Source organism: Carcharodon carcharias, chromosome 16 (assembly GCF_017639515.1).
Source record: "Carcharodon carcharias isolate sCarCar2 chromosome 16, sCarCar2.pri, whole genome shotgun sequence".
Lineage (NCBI taxonomy): Eukaryota > Metazoa > Chordata > Chondrichthyes > Lamniformes > Lamnidae > Carcharodon > Carcharodon carcharias.
Window position 1 is genome coordinate 74,488,990 of NC_054482.1, and position 15,776 is coordinate 74,504,765.

At 41.8% G+C, this 15,776-nt stretch overlaps 1 protein-coding gene across 1 annotated transcript in view; it reads right to left on the bottom strand.

Annotated features, from left to right (window-relative positions):
* Window positions 1-8,184, bottom strand: part of LOC121289236 (nardilysin-like) — a 110,199-nt gene extending 102,015 nt beyond the window's left edge. The window contains exons 1-2 of the mRNA XM_041208465.1: window positions 7,627-8,184; window positions 3,815-4,058 (exon numbers count right to left, since the gene is read on the bottom strand). Of these exons, the coding sequence (XP_041064399.1) occupies window positions 3,815-4,058; window positions 7,627-7,811 (429 nt within the window). The 5' untranslated portion in view covers window positions 7,812-8,184. The remainder of the gene's footprint in view (window positions 1-3,814; window positions 4,059-7,626) is intronic.
* Window positions 8,185-15,776: the final 7,592 nt, after the last annotated feature.

Consider the following 15,776-nt stretch of genomic DNA (forward strand, 5'->3'; position numbering starts at 1 on the left):
AATGGTAGAGTGTTTATAATCAGGGATGCTCAGGGGCAATTGAGGGAATTGGAGAAGCAAGGTATCTCAGAAGGTTGTGGGGCAGAAGGGGATTACAGATATAAGGAGAGGTGAGGCCATGAAGGAGTTTGGAAACATGGGTAAGAATTATAACATTGAGGCGTTGCTTAACTGGGAACCAATGTCAGTCAGTGAGCACAGGGATGATGGGTGAACAGGATTTGTAGCAAATTAGGACAGAGGCAACAGAGGTTTCAATGACCTCAAGTTTATAGAGGGTAGAACATGGAAGCTGGCTAGGAGCATGCTGCAATAGTCAACTAGAGAGATAATAAAGGTATGGATGAAGGCAGGATTCAGCAAATGAGCTAAAGCAAGGCAGAGATGGGTGGGCATGGGCGATCTTTGTGATGGCACAGGCATGGTCAGAAGCTAACCTCAGGGTCAAAGGTGACATCAAGGTTGTGAACAGTCCGGTTCAGCCTCAGCTGCCAGCATGATGGACAGAGTCAGTGGCTAGCTCTCCTGCTCTTACTGCCTGCCATTGGTGTATGTTGGAAGGATTTACAAATTGATACCCAACTTGTTCACATTATGAACACACCTTCCTTGACCATTAAGTCCTGCAGTGGGACTTAAATCGGAGCTCCTGGCTCAGAGGCAGGGGCATTACCCACTGTGCCACAAGACCTCGTCACAACCCTACTGTCTCAACATAAAAGAAAAGGAAAAGATTGGGATCTTGGCACCACTGTCAACAGATCTAGAGGAGGGAGGAAAACCAGGATGGCAACAGGTCCATTGCAGGTAAAGCAGTTCTGGCTGTGTATATAAGCTTTCTTTTGGCTGCCCTTGTGCATTTAATATCAGCCACTGGACGAGGGCTTAGGGTTGAAAGAAGGAAAACTGTTTCATTTTTGTTGCATTCTTGGCTGCCAGCCCAGCACCACGTCCCTCGTTTCTTTAATATCCTTAAATGGAGGCTTTACACCTTCAAGAAGTCCCTGAAAACCAAAAGGTAGCCCTCAAGAAAATCTCAAAAAGAGCCCTTGATTAAAAAAAATAATGTTGACCCCTGCTCCAGACCTCATTACATGGACAAAAGAGTTGAATTCTGGAGATGAGATGAGAGTGACTGCCCTTGACAGCAAGGCAACATTCGATCAAATGTGGCATCAATGAGCCCTATCAAAATTCAAGTCAGTGGGAATGGAATTAAAATCAGAGGGAAAACTCCCCATTGGCTGCAGTTAAGATATTTATGCTTCAAGGGAGCCAATATCACAGCCCAGGACATTGCAGCAGGAGATTCTCATGGCTTCATCAATTACCTTTCCTCCATCATAAAGTCAGAAGTAGGAATATTCACTGATGATCAAACAGTGCTCCATTCCATTCTCATCTCCCCAAATACTAATGCAGTCTGTGCCTGTGTGCAGCAAGACCTGGACAACAGTCTGGCTCGAACTGAAAAGTTGCAAGTAACATTTGCTCCACAAGTGCCAAGCTATCATGATCTCCAACAGAAAAGTCTAACCACCTTCCCTCGACATTCAATGGGATTACCATCATCAAATTCTCCACAATTAACCAGAAACTTAAATACATTAGCCACCAAAAAAAGCTGCGGCTGCAAAAGCAGGTCAGAGGCTGGGCATTCTGTGTGACTGACTCACCTCCTAACTCCTCAAAGTTTCTGAGAATGATGGAAAATTTCCACTTAACTGGATGAATGCAACTCCAACAACGCTCAGAACACTCAACAGCATCCAGGACAAAGCACCCCATTTGAGTGGCAGCCCCATCTACCGCCTTAAATATTCACTCCCTTCACCACCATTGCAAAGTGGCAACAATGTGTATCAATTACATGATGTGCTGCAGCAACTCACTGAGGTTTCTTCAAAACCATGAGCTCTATCATCTAGAAGGACAAGGGCAGCATGGATACACCAACATTTCCATGTTTTCCTCCAAAGTCACACCCAGCATCTTAATTTCGAAACAGTTTGCCATTCCTTCAGTCAATGGATCAAAATTACGGAACTCTCTATCTAATAGTACCAAAGAGTCTGCTGAAGTTCAAAATGGTAGCTCACCACCACCTTCTCAAAAGGTAAGTATAAATGGGTGACATCCATATTCCAGGAATGAAAAATAAAAGATAAGAGCAACACTAGATAATGACTTTTGTAGTTCAGCCAGATCTGGCGTTAAGTGGCTAAACCAATTATCAGCCATTTCTATCCAAGCCTGCATCCCCTGAATTTAAGGGAGTGGAGATGAGAGCCACACGCAGGAGAACAGCCAGGATGAGAGAGTAATGGTTTTAATGAAGAGAAGTGAGACTATGATTGAGCAGATCTGTAGCTGCAGCAATGTTGTGATATATCAAGGGCCAAAGGTTAGACAGTTGGGATTTTTAAAGTGTGGCTTTAAGTGGACTGGGAGAGAGTTTTTGTCCAGGGGAAGACATAGAAGGAAGTAGAGTTGAGAGGTATGTGGTACATGGGTGAAGAGCAACACAAGGACGTGAGCAGAGATGGCCTTATTTGTGATTGACGCAATGGGAGTAGTGAGGCCAAGTGAGATGGCACATCAAGAGGGTGGCAATGAATATGGATTGGGGTCCTTAACTGGAGGATCAGATTAATGGTGGATGGGAAGGCAGTGAATTCAAAGAAAAAAGAACATAACAAATTAAGGCGGAGGTTGAAATCACTGGAGGATGGGAAGTTGCTTGGTTCAGAGACTGAGGGAGAAAAACAGCAAAACTACCTTGGTACAAAACTTTTTAAATGGTATTGGGGTGGGCAATAAAGAACAAGGATTTTAGGCAAGAGACGAGAGGGGTAGAACAATGTGAGATGCAAAAGGAGGAGAAAGTACCAGAGTAGCAGGCAGACAGACTGAAGTGTGATTTGGTGACAAGAGCCACACCTCCACCACAACATTCTAGGTAGGGAAAGTAGTGCAAAGTATAGCCAGAAGGGAAGGCTTTATTTAGGGGGAAGAAGTGTCATCACAACTCAGTCAGATTTCCATCAAGGCCATGGTATCTACAGAATGATCCACAACAAGCTCATGGATGTCAAGGGCCTTGTTCACAAGTGAACGGACACGCTGAAGGAAGATGGAGAGGGGCGGTGATAGCTAAGCAGCTAGCTAATTCCATAAGGTCAGGTTAATTGGTCATCTTAGGGTACATTTACAATGCAAGTTTAGCAAAGATGTAAAACAGATTTCATTTTGCACCACTGCTAAACTTGTGAAGAGTTAATGCAGAGTTAAGGCACACACTGACCCTGGAGTGAAGGAGTGTGCAACTCTGTCCCTAAGGGAATTTCAATCCACTTTGTTCCAGTGGCAGATTAGATTGCAATTACACTATAACTGTTCTAGCGCAAAGCAAAATTATACATAAATGCACTCTTATTTGCAAATGGGGACAACACACCAAGGTAACCAGCATCTACTTAAACAGGGAATGTATTCCATGGAATTGACAGGTAATTCTTTTAATGTCCCAAATTTATTATTTACACAGTTCTTAACTACTCACTATCACAACACTTTGTGCTTTAAAACTGCTTGGGCAGTGTAAAATTTATATATTATTTACACGAATTGAATTTGAATTTTTTTCATAATGACATCATAATTATCTCCACTACTTCTTGCTGCACGTCAGATTATAATTGTACTAGTGCTACTCTTTATGGTCATGGATGTGGATTTTCACAATCCAATGACACTAGAAGTTAATTACAAGTGAAGATTCTATAGCTTAGTTCAATGTAAAAAAAATCTTTACCTGCTTTTCTGAATTTTTTTTGTTTCCAGCGCATGTTAAAAATCCAAATTCATCCTCATCATAATCCTCTACGGTTTCTTCTATAGAATCATCATCATCATCATCTTCATCCGACAAGTTTTCAGAACTGCCATCATCACTTTCCTCTTCCTCAATCTGCATAACCGAGTCAGACTTTGCTCCCCGTTCAGTGGACATGTCGGAGATTAAAAGCGCACTTAAACCATTTTCCAGTTTGATATATCTGAAATATATTTTGAAAGCGTATCTTAAATGAAATATCTTTTCATACAAAAAATGTATTTTATACCAAAAGGGTTCTACAAAAATGTTATCAGTCATTATTAAATCTAGTGTGATGTTTGTTCCTAACCCAATGTCATTTTGTAATTGTTTGACATTTTCTTTTAATTCATATGCTGAGATTTTGTGTTCATGTGTTTTCATATTCTTCTTTTTATGGTTATATTTCAGGTGCTTTTCCCCATGTGATTTGGTCCACTTTCGTCGGTCTAGCATTGTTTGCAAGATGAGACTTCGTCCCCACCCCGTCCTCTCACCCACAGTGGGCCATAATTTTCTTTAGTAGGGAAACATAGCGTCCACTGTTAGTTAGACTTCACTTGTCTGTTTAATTGCAATGATGTTTCGCATGGCAAATTGCCAAGTGTGAGCTGATAGCATCACAGTGAGGGAGGGGAAAAGGCCATCAGGATGATGGTGATGTTGGGCACATTTTTCACCCTTTATCCAGAAGTATTTACATCCTGTCCTGGCGAAGACTGTCCATTTTCAACATCCAGATAAAGCAGCCGATGGCTCAGGTGATAGCCACAGTACAGAAGTGAGGAAGGGGCCAGACCAGCACCACGTACAGCAAAACCAGGAGCGCCTCACTCTTGATGACTAGGTTCTTACTCACAATGGAGAGGGCGCATCGCTCCCACAAGCCCAGTTTTTGTGTAACCATTGCTTCCAGTTTTCTTTCAGTTCCTTCCAGTTTCTAGTGCAAGCCCGGGTCCCTCCAAACCATATCCCCAATACTTTCAGGATTCAATAATTTAGAAACTCACCATTTAGAAAAAGGTCAAATGCATTCAGTAGATTACCTTTATACCACCCAGGTTTTTAGCAGCCCACGATGGTAGCCATTGTTTGCTAACCAGGAAACAGAACACCATTGCTTGAGAATTACCAATTCAAATCATTATTTTTAAACAGTCTGATATTTGGAACTTTAAATCAGACAGGTGCCCAAATAACATAGGGACACAGAGGGCAATACAACGCCACCTAAACAAAATAGCTCATTCGGGGTATAGGTTAAAGCATGCACTGCCTAAGAAGACTGAATCCCATCATGTTAATTCTGTCAATTTGGATCAAAAGATCAGTCTATCATATATAAACAAGTTTCAATTCCACAGAGGATTCTAGGCTGGCAAACTGCTCGAGCTTTGTTTACAGTTTGTAACATCATTAGAAAATTTGCAGGACAATCCACTTTCGTCACTTCAATATCTTTCCTGTGGCACATCTTGAGGCTAAAAGAAATCCGACCAAAATTCTGTAGTTTAAGAAAAATTATAATATAGACCTATTACACTCAATTGGGACAATAGCACCTTAACAATATGGGTCACATTTATGTACAAAGCTTTGTAAAGGTATGACTCACACTACAGTGGGTCAACAGCATTTTAACAATATAGCTCACAGTCACATGGGAGAGTATCATCACTGAAGGAATATTTGTGGGCATTCAGTGACAGCACTAACAATATAAACTACTGCATGAACAAATACCACAGATGCTAGAATCTAAAATATTGAAAATGCTGGAAATGCTCAGCAGGTCTGGCTACACATGTGGAGAGAGAAACAGAGTTAATGTGAACTCCACAGATGCTGCCAGACCTTGCATGGATCTATTGCATTTCTGTCAAGTAATATGGTAACAAAACAGAGCTGTCATGAGTAACAATTCTTAAGGATATGGATCTATTACACTTATATGTATCTTAAACACTAAAGGGAAAACTGCATTGTAACAGTATAAATTTATATATTCACCTGGAATAACTGCATTGTAACAATATGGCTAGGTTACTTCAGGGAGATTTAATAATCACATACAAGAACACCATATCTCCTCCCCTCAATTAAGGATATTAGTGAGTCAGTTGGGTTGGCAATCCTGCAGCTTTATGGTCACTTTTACTGGTATCAGATTTCTAAAACTTTAAACAGAGTTAAAATTCTTAAACTGCCAAGGTGGGATTTGATCCCCCATTTTCTTTTCAAACAGCTCCTTGGATTACTAGTCCAGTAACATAACCACTACACTATTGATCCTATATTATTGGAGTTTATGTCAGAATAACAAACTCCATAAAAATATGTTTTTATGCAGACAAAAATCACAATTAAGAAAAAAACGTGCATTTATATAGCACATTTCACATCTTGAGGAAATCTCAAAGCACTTCACAGCTAATTAAGTAATTTTGATGTGAAGTCATGGTGCCTATATAAGAAAGTAAGCCACAGGAGCCCAGAAACAACATGATAAATCACCAGGTAATGTGTTTTATTGGTGTTGGTCAAGGGATAAATGTTGGCCAAGGTATTGGGAGAACTCTCCTGCTGTTCTCTGATTATTACCACAGGATAATTTAGAGCCATTTAAGAAAGCAGATGGGCCCTTGGTTTCACATCTAATCTGGAAGGTGGCACCTCTGACAACAGCACTCTTTCAGTACTGTACTGAAATGTCAGGTTACAATATATGCTCCATTCTCAGAAGTAAGCTTTGAACCCAAAACCCTCTGACAGAGGGGAAAAGTGTAAGCACTGAGCCAGGGTTGGCACAAAATAGGTGATAATGTGGCACACAACATTCCATACTGACATCATTGGCAACCATTCTGAAATTCATGTTTCAATTTAACTCATGTTTAAATATTAAAACTTTTTTATCCTTTTAATTTTACTTGATCTATACTTTAAATTAAACGTGGAGGAATAGTGAAAGCCAATTTATCAGCGTATAGTGTTTCACTGTAACATGGGAGATGTGCAGATCGTCCCAGCTCAACATCCCATCACTACATATCATAAGCCAAGAGACAACCGAACTCGTTACAAACAAATTATGTCAGCCATTACTTTTGAAGATACTGATCATATGTTAGAAACATTCTAATTTCCAGTTATTTCTTCACACAAAATATCTTTGAATAAATCTTATCGTAAAGCTGATACAAGTTATTTGGAAACCATTTAAATACCTCGAAAAATGTTCTACATTCCGGAACTCAAGGTTCTGGAGATGCCAACTATTTATTTTTCCAATACAATTGTTTCTTTTTTTTGCGAGTGAAAAGTAACCGGTTTTCTACCCTGGCTGAAAGAACAGTTCCGCATTGCTTGCTGTTTGTGGAATCCCGTTATAGGCTGCTGCGTCTGCCTGTACATTTACTACATTTCCATATGATTTTTTGAATGTGAAACGCTTTGAGATGCGATTTTAAAAATGCTACTAAATGCAATCTACCCCAACTGAAAGCAAGTTAGCAACTTGCTCCCAGATTTTCGTTATTGCATCTCTCTTCGATTATTTCTCCTTCCTCCTCTCAGCTCCCCCATCCCCAGCATGAATGGTTGGGGACATAATTCCTTCTTCAGATGCTTTCTAATCAACGACAAAAAATAAATGATTAAGAACAATACTCTTCTGGAGGAGAGAAGTAATGAACCTCTGGATGAGCAGCGGGGGGGGGGGGAGGGGGGAGTCGCCAGCTTGATTTTACCTGTACTCTTTAGGGTCACTGGGAGATTTGACAATGTCCGGATCGCTTCTGTTTTCCTCGCGTTGAAATTTCTCCTCCTGCTCCAAGGTGTCCGCTGCTGTTGTGGCCTCCGTCGCCGCCGTGTAGTTATCCACACTCTGAGCCGTATCTCTGCTCGACAATTTAGACTTGTTCCTCACAGGCATGGCCAGGCCCCGCCAAACAGCCCGAGGAGGCGACAAGCACAAGGCGGCCGATCGGGCTAACGCGACCTGCGGGCAGCGGCAGATGCCAGCACCCCCGCCGGCTGTTGAAGGCCTCGACCACACCGTCCAACCGGTTAAACTTGCAAACGGTTTAAATGCTGCAACGGACCGTTTAAAAAACGTAATCAGGGTCCGTCGTAATGTGAATAAATAAACAAACAAGGTCACCCAGTTAGATGAATGGGTGTTGCGGCCTGATCCCTTGGCTATGAGGGGATGATAATTGGAGCACTAAGGCCACTGACACTCAGCCCACGGGGCAAGGAGGGGTTGGGGTGGGAATCAGCAAACCGTCCGCGCGCTTCCACCAAACCGCCTGCACCGCGGGGGTTGAGCCACACCCCCCCCCCCCCCCGCTTCATTCTGATTGGTGCTTTTCTACACAGCGACGATTCTGTACGGTTCCACCGTATGTCAATCATCGTCCGTGACTATCATGTTAGGTTGAGACGTTTCTAGATTGTGTTCCCCGCCCCCCCCCCCCTCCCTCCCCTCCCCGGAAGGAAGAAGCCTCCTATGTGGAATTATACACATGTTAAAAGGTCCAACAGCTCCGCACATCTGCTAGCTTGAGGCCACTCCCACCCACCACCAAACTTGCAAGCGCCTGTCCCCTCTCCGACCCCACTGTCCTCGGCCTTCTGCACTGTCCCAATGAAACTGAACTTAAGCTGGAGGAACAGCATCTCGTTTTTCTACCAGGCACTTACTTTCCTGCCTTCTGAACTCGACACTGAGTTCAACGATTTCAGAACGTAACCCCTGCCTTTTTGTTTGTTTTCGGGTTGCAGCTGCTGGTGATGATTTTGCTTTACCCATTTTGCATCTCTAGATCTATCTTATTTATTTTCGTTAAACAACAGCACCGCTGCAAACCATCACTTGCTAAATACGCAAAGAAGCTCAAATTCCTACCTGTATCATAAAGTGATTTCCCCTCTCAACATTGTTTAACACACTCCAATTCTTGTGGCATTTAAGACGTGTCTAGTTTTATTGCTTTGTTCAAAACTCCCAGGCATGAACACAGAACTGCTTCTTTTGGTCCATGTGCAAAATATGATAAAGCTTAGAGATTGGCAAAAAATGGAAGCAGTTTCTAGAGTAGGGAATTCTACTCAATACTGAACTAAGACATGAATCCCCTGAAGAGGGAAATAACCCTATGGCTAGCACATTTCTTAACTAAAATGCTGTGCATACTTTCATCAGTAGGCCTTGTTTGGCTAGTACTTTAAGATGGTTTGCACAATGCAAGCTAGCCTGTGTAAGATTTAGACGTTGCTGAAAACAGATACTTGTCATATAGTTAATGAGGTAACTCTTAGCCTTTTTCTATTTGTTCTCAAGATCTAGGCGTTGCTGGCAACATTTATTGCCTATCTCCATGCTGGCAACATCACATTTATTGCCTATCTCCATGCTGGCAACATAACATTTATTGCCTATCCTCATGCTGGCAACATCACATTTATTGTCTGGTAGTACCAGGCCTTCTGCTTGCAGTCCTTGTGGTAATGGCACTTTCACTATGTTGTTAGGTAAGGAATTCAAAGATAATAATGAAGCAACCAGAAACAAAAATAAAAATAACTGGAAAAATTCAGCAAGTCTGACAGCATCTGCGGAGATGAATACAGTTAACATTTCGAGTCCGCATGACTCTTCATCAGAACTGAGGAAATATAGAAATGAGGTGAAATATAAGCTGGTTGAGCGGGTGGGACAGCTAGAGCTGGATAGAGGGCCAGTGATAGGTGGAGGCAAAGAGGAGATTGCCAAAGATGTCATAGACAAAAGGACAAAGGGGTGTTGATGGTGGTGATATTAGCTATGGAATGAAGCAACCAGAACAGTTACATGTGACTAAGATGGAAATTTGAAAGTTACTTGTTCTTATGTGATTCCTGTTGTTGTCCTTCATGGTAGAGGTTGTGGCAAAGAAAAATGCCCTCAAATCCTTCATATTCCAGATTCATTAACTGAATTTAAATTCTATCAGCTGCCATGGGGTTTGGGCCCATGTCCCCAGAGCATTAGCCTGGGCTTCTGGATTACTAGACCAGCAATATTACCTCTACGTTACTGTCTCCACCTAACCTGCACCTATGTTCTCTGGAGTGGGCTTGAATGTGTCCCTTGACAAAAAAGCCTTTTTGCTCTGTTTTATTCCCACAAACTGCAATCTTTTAGAAGTTATAAGGTGTATTTTCATGAAATTTAAACAATCTATTCTCTGTTAATATCAATATCAGTCTTTCTTCTTGTCTTTCATAATATCATATATAATTTCATTATATTTCTGTTTTAGTGTGGCCATTCAGTTTCTCCCTGACTCTCCTTGTTGTCTGTCTGTCAATGTTTCTTTTTGTCTTTTTGCTTTCTAAGCATTCCACTATTGTTTGTTTCTCATTTTTTTAGCTCTCCCATTTCAGTGTCAACTTTCATCAACAAAGCACAACAAAAGTGTACAAGTGTCCATAAAACAATACTTAGGTCTCCTCAGTGCTCCAGATGTTCATAGATTGGCAAATTGCAAATGTAAAATTATCTGGGGTATCATGATCATTATTTGAATGGTAACCAAACACTTGAATGTTTCTTCAAATGTACACAGCCATTAGACCCCCATCTCTCTTTGTGCACTTGTGATAATGTGTTCTTCTTTTATTTATTATTTTATTTTCGATGTATAGTTCTCAATGTGCCTGCGAACGTTATGTATTTATTTTAAATATCATGGTAAATATGATGCAATTCAGCTATATGATTTATTTCCTGATTATTTACTTTTTTCTATAGCAATTAAAGTAATTTAAATTGATTACAGCAAAGGAAGATGAAAAATACCCAAGCTAGAGATGTATTATAAAATGTATTGTGTGCTGATGCCTCTAGCCTTGAACAACTTGGGCTACTACAAAAAGTGATCTAAAAAAGTAAATTTTAATTCTAATCTTTGCACTATTCAATTTGCCACCAAGCAGATTTTAGTATGTATTTTCTTCCATTATTATAGTAGCATGGCAATGTCCAACCGATAACCAGCAGGCCTACCCATGCCCACAGAAAATTGCAGCTGACAGCTCTTCCCACAGTAGAAACAGGAGAACACGAGATAAAGGAGAAGGACTGGACCATATAGCCCTAGAGCTTGCTTCACCATTTAACCTTCTATCTCAAATCCATTTCCTACCCTATCTCCATATCCCATGATCCACTTAACAGCCAAAAGTCTGTTAACTTCAGTCTAGAGTATAACAACAATATCAATGGAACATCCAAAACCTCCGGGATAGAAATTTGAAATAGTGAAGAAATTTCTCCTCATCTCAGTCCTAAATGGCCAACCCCTTTTTATTAATTTTCCCATTGGATAGCCAGCCCTAGCAAGGCTTCTAAATAACAATTCTTTCCTGCTAGAGTCAGATGGCGATGCAAGCTGAAACTCTGCCCAAAAGAAAAGTGTGAAGTATTTGTTAAATATTAGTTTCTTAGTCCTTTTGTTATTCTTTCATGGGATGTGGGCATTGCTGGCTAGGCCAGCATTTGTTGCGCATCCTGAATTGCCCTTGAGAAGTTGGTGGTGAGCCAACATCTTGGAACCACTGCAGGTGATCTGGTGAAGATATTCCCAATGCTGCTGGGATGGGAGTCCCAGGAATTTGATCCCACAACAGTGAAGGAACAGCAATATAGTTCCAAGCCAGGATGGTGTGTGGCTCAGACATGAACTTGCAGGTGATGGAGTTCCCATGCATCTGCTGCCATTGTTGCTCTGGGTGGTAGAGGTTGCAGGTTTGGAAGGTGCTGCCGAAAGAGCCTTGATGAGTTGTTGCAGTGTGTCTTGAACACAGTACACACTGCTGCCACTGTGCATTGGTGGTGGAGGGAGTGAATGTTTATGGTAGTGGATGGCGTGCCAATCAAGTGGGCTGCTTTGTCTTGGATGGTGTTGAGCTTCTTGAGTGTTGTTGGAGCTGCACTCATCCAGGCAAGTAGAGAGTATAACATCTCACTCCTGCTTGTGTCTTGTAGATAGTGGACAGGCTTTGAGAGTGAGGAGGTGAGTTACTGACCTCAGAATTCCCAGCTTCTGACCTACTGTTGTAGCCACAGTATTTATATGACTGTTCCAGTTCAGATTCTGGTCAATGGTAACCTCCAGGATGTTGATAGTGGTGGATTCAGTGACGGTAATACCATTGAATGTCAAGGGGAGATGGTTAGATTCTCTCTTGTTGGAGATGGTCATTGCCTGGCATTTATATGATTTGAATGTTACTTGTCACTTATCAGCCCAAGCCTGAATGTTGTCCAAGTCTTGTTGCATCTTGGCATGGACTGCTTCAGTATCTGAGGAACCTCAAGTGGTGTTGAACATTGTGCAATCATCAGTGAACATCCCAACTTCTGACCTTATGATGGAAGGAAGGTCATTGATGCAGCAGCTGAAGATGTTTGGGCCTAGGACAATACCCTGAGAAACTCCTGCAGTGATGTCCTGTGACTGAGATGATTGACCTCCATCAACTACAACCATCTTCCTTTGTGCTAGATATGATTTCAACCAGTGGAGAGCTTTCCCCCTGATTCCCATTGGCTTCAGTATTTCTAGGGCCCCTCAAACACTGCCTTGATGTCAAGTACAATCACTCTTACCTCTCCCCTGGAGTTCAGCTCTTTTGTCCATATTTGGACCAATGCTACCATAAGCCGAGCGGCCCTTGCAGAACCCAAACTGAGCATCAGTAAGGAGGATATCGCTGTGTAAGTGCCATTTAATAGCACTTTCTTGATATGCCAAATTAGTGCCAACCCACCCTTACACCTACCATGCCAACTCACCGAGTATCCTGCATGGGTAGACCTCATGGAACACGCTGAGATTAAATAAAATTCTTAAGTGTCTATTTATGTATTCACTATTTTTAAAAAAACACTCTAATTGATAAAACCCATTCACTTCTTTTAACTTCCTTTAATCCGTTTTAAAACAAACATTTTTATTCATAGTCCCACTTCAAAGAGTTTATAACCACTTGGAGCTGTCAATCAAACTGTGAACTGACCGGTACCCCTTTGTGATAATGATAGGTTGTGAAATCAGTCACGCAGTACTAATCCTATAATGGTAACCCTCAGGCTTGTATCAGTAGACAGAGTGAAATAACAAGCACTGATTTTTAACACTGTAGACAGTTTTTTTTTCAAATATTTAAAGGACAGACATTTAAATCCCTTGAAAGCTTGACAATTCTTTTAACAGTTCTCTTGACAGTTCTCTTGACATTTCTGTTGAAATTTCTCTTAACAGCTCTCTGGATGTTTCTCTTGACATTTCTCTTGACTGCTCTCTTGACAGTTCTAATGAGCTTGACAGTTCAAATGAATTTATCTACTTTTTACACATATTCATGTCTAAATTTAACAATCCCAAAGGACCTTACCTCTCCCAATGGTGACCATATGTAGAAGAGTACCTACCTCTTCAAAAGGATACCCTACCTCACCAAATAACCCCCCTAACATTAGACTCTCTCCTACTAGATCTAAAGTGCACAAGTCATGTTTTGGACACCCCACTAGCCAAAATCAGATCAGCCTAAAGGCAATTGCATTTTAACATATGCAGTTTCCTCCATGAAGCATGGATATGTAAAGTGCGACCCGTTCGTTTCCCCACTCCCCTGCAAAAATTATGGAGGCTGTTTTCAAGGGCGGGTCTTCCTGACCCAGGTTTCTGCAGCCACTTTCAAAAAGACAGAGAGCCTTTCCGTCTGCGCAAAAATTCAGGCCTAAGACATTGTTGGATCCCACTCTCAGCAGACAACAGCATCATATCCCTTTCCACCATGCCCTAGAAGCAGTGGTCACCTCTAATCTGATTACCCTCCTGAGTCCTGGTGCTGCTGCTTCTATCTGTTGCTCAAGTCCCCATCTGCTGTTTCTAATGATGACATATTTGGACCCCAAGGCTGTTGCCTCTCACCCCCCCAGAGACATAAGCCTCAATTTTAATGGCGGGGGGGGGGGCGGGGTGGCGATGGTGTGGCATTGCGGGAATGCACAGGAGTCCAGTAGTGGGCAACAAACCTGGCAAGGTCAGGGGCATGGAGGACCTGCCATTACTGTCATTTGAATAAATATTTGCAGAGTCCCACCCAATAATCAGCTATATTGACTACTTGGCCACAGCCAGGAACCCATAGGAACAGTCCCCAACAATCATTGTGTGGAGGGGATTATTTGGTTTTCTAGTGGGAGAGTTAGGGTTTCCTTTTGAGCAAGCTAGGAGAAGAGCTGGATAAGCCACATGCCTTCTTCAGCACAAAGCTGTCAAAAATAATTGGAGCAACAACAAATGTCAGAGTTTTAAAGAAATTCTTTCACAGGACATGGATGTCGTTGGCTAAGCCAGCATTTGTTGCACCTTGAGCAGGTAGTGGTGAACAGCCTTCTTGAACCACTGCAGTTCATGTGGTGTAGATACACCCACAGTGCTGTTAGGAAGGGAGTTCCAGGATTTTGAACCAGCGACAGTAAAGGGACGGCAATATATTTCCAAGTCAGGATGGTGTGTGGGTTGGAGGGGAACTTGCAGGTAGTGGTGTTCCCAGTCATCTGCAGCCTTTCCCCTTCTAGGTGATAGAGGTTTGGAAGTGCTGTCGAAGGAGCTTTGATGAGTTGCTGCAGTGCATCTTGTAGATGGTACACACTGCTGCCACTGTGCATAGGTGGTGGAGGGAGTGAATGTTGAAAGAGGTGGATAGGGTGCCAATCAAGTGGGCTGCTTTGTCCTGGACAGTGTCAAGCTTCTTGAGTGTTGTTGGAGCTGCAATCATCCAGGCAAGTGGAGAGTATCCCATTACACTACTGACTTGAGCCTAGTAGATGGTGGACAGGATTTGGAGTGTCAGGACGTGAGTTACTCACCACAGAATTCCCAGACTTTGACATGCTCTTGTAGCCACAGTATTTATATGGCTTGTCCAGTTCAGTTTCTGGTCAATGGTAACCCCCCCAGGATGTTGATCGTGGGGGATTCAGTGAAGGTAATGCCATTGAGTGTCAAGGAGAGATGGTTTGATCCTCTCTTATTGGAGATTTTCTTGTCTGGCACTTGTACTTGCCACTTACCAGCCCAAACCTGAATATTGTCCAGGTTTTGCTGCATATGGACACGGACTGCTTCAATGAGACTGTTGTAATCCAAGCATTATAGTGATCATTTTCTCAAATGCAGTGTCAGCATTGCCAGCAGATGGAGTCAAAGGATCGTATCTTTACTTGAAGGGACAGGTAAGGCTATAACACAGTCAACTGCAGACTTACTTCAATAATCAGTCATGCAAGCTATGTTTTTCAGATTGATTTTTTTTTAAGTTTAATTAGCTTTGCTATCAAAGGCTTTCTAGCCTCAATCAGTATTATCACTAGGCAGGTTGGAATTAAAACTGCAGAATATTTAGAAGCCTTATCCCAGTTGTATTAGAATTTGGAATTCATTGGGCAGTGGAAACAAAGTGGTTTAATTTTTCTGATAAGAAGATGAAATGAGTATTTTTTTTAAGAAAGATTATCCATTCCCATGAGGGAGCATAGCAGCCCAGGCAATAAACCTAACTCATCATCATAGAGAGGGAGTTTTCATCTGTTATGTTCACACTGATTGTTCTGTTTTCTTTGCACAGAATCTGATATTAAGCACTGACACAGAAGGCCAGAGTTTGACCTCATTTCTAAGTAGTATGAGTACAGTTAAAAATAAATTCAGAACTAAATCAAATTGTAATAATTTACTCCAGCTTAGAGGCAGAGGTGGTCAGTTCCAACTAATCCAAAATGTAGTTCCTGCTAACCAATCATGGAATTTTAATAGTTACTATTTGAGATAATGCAGAA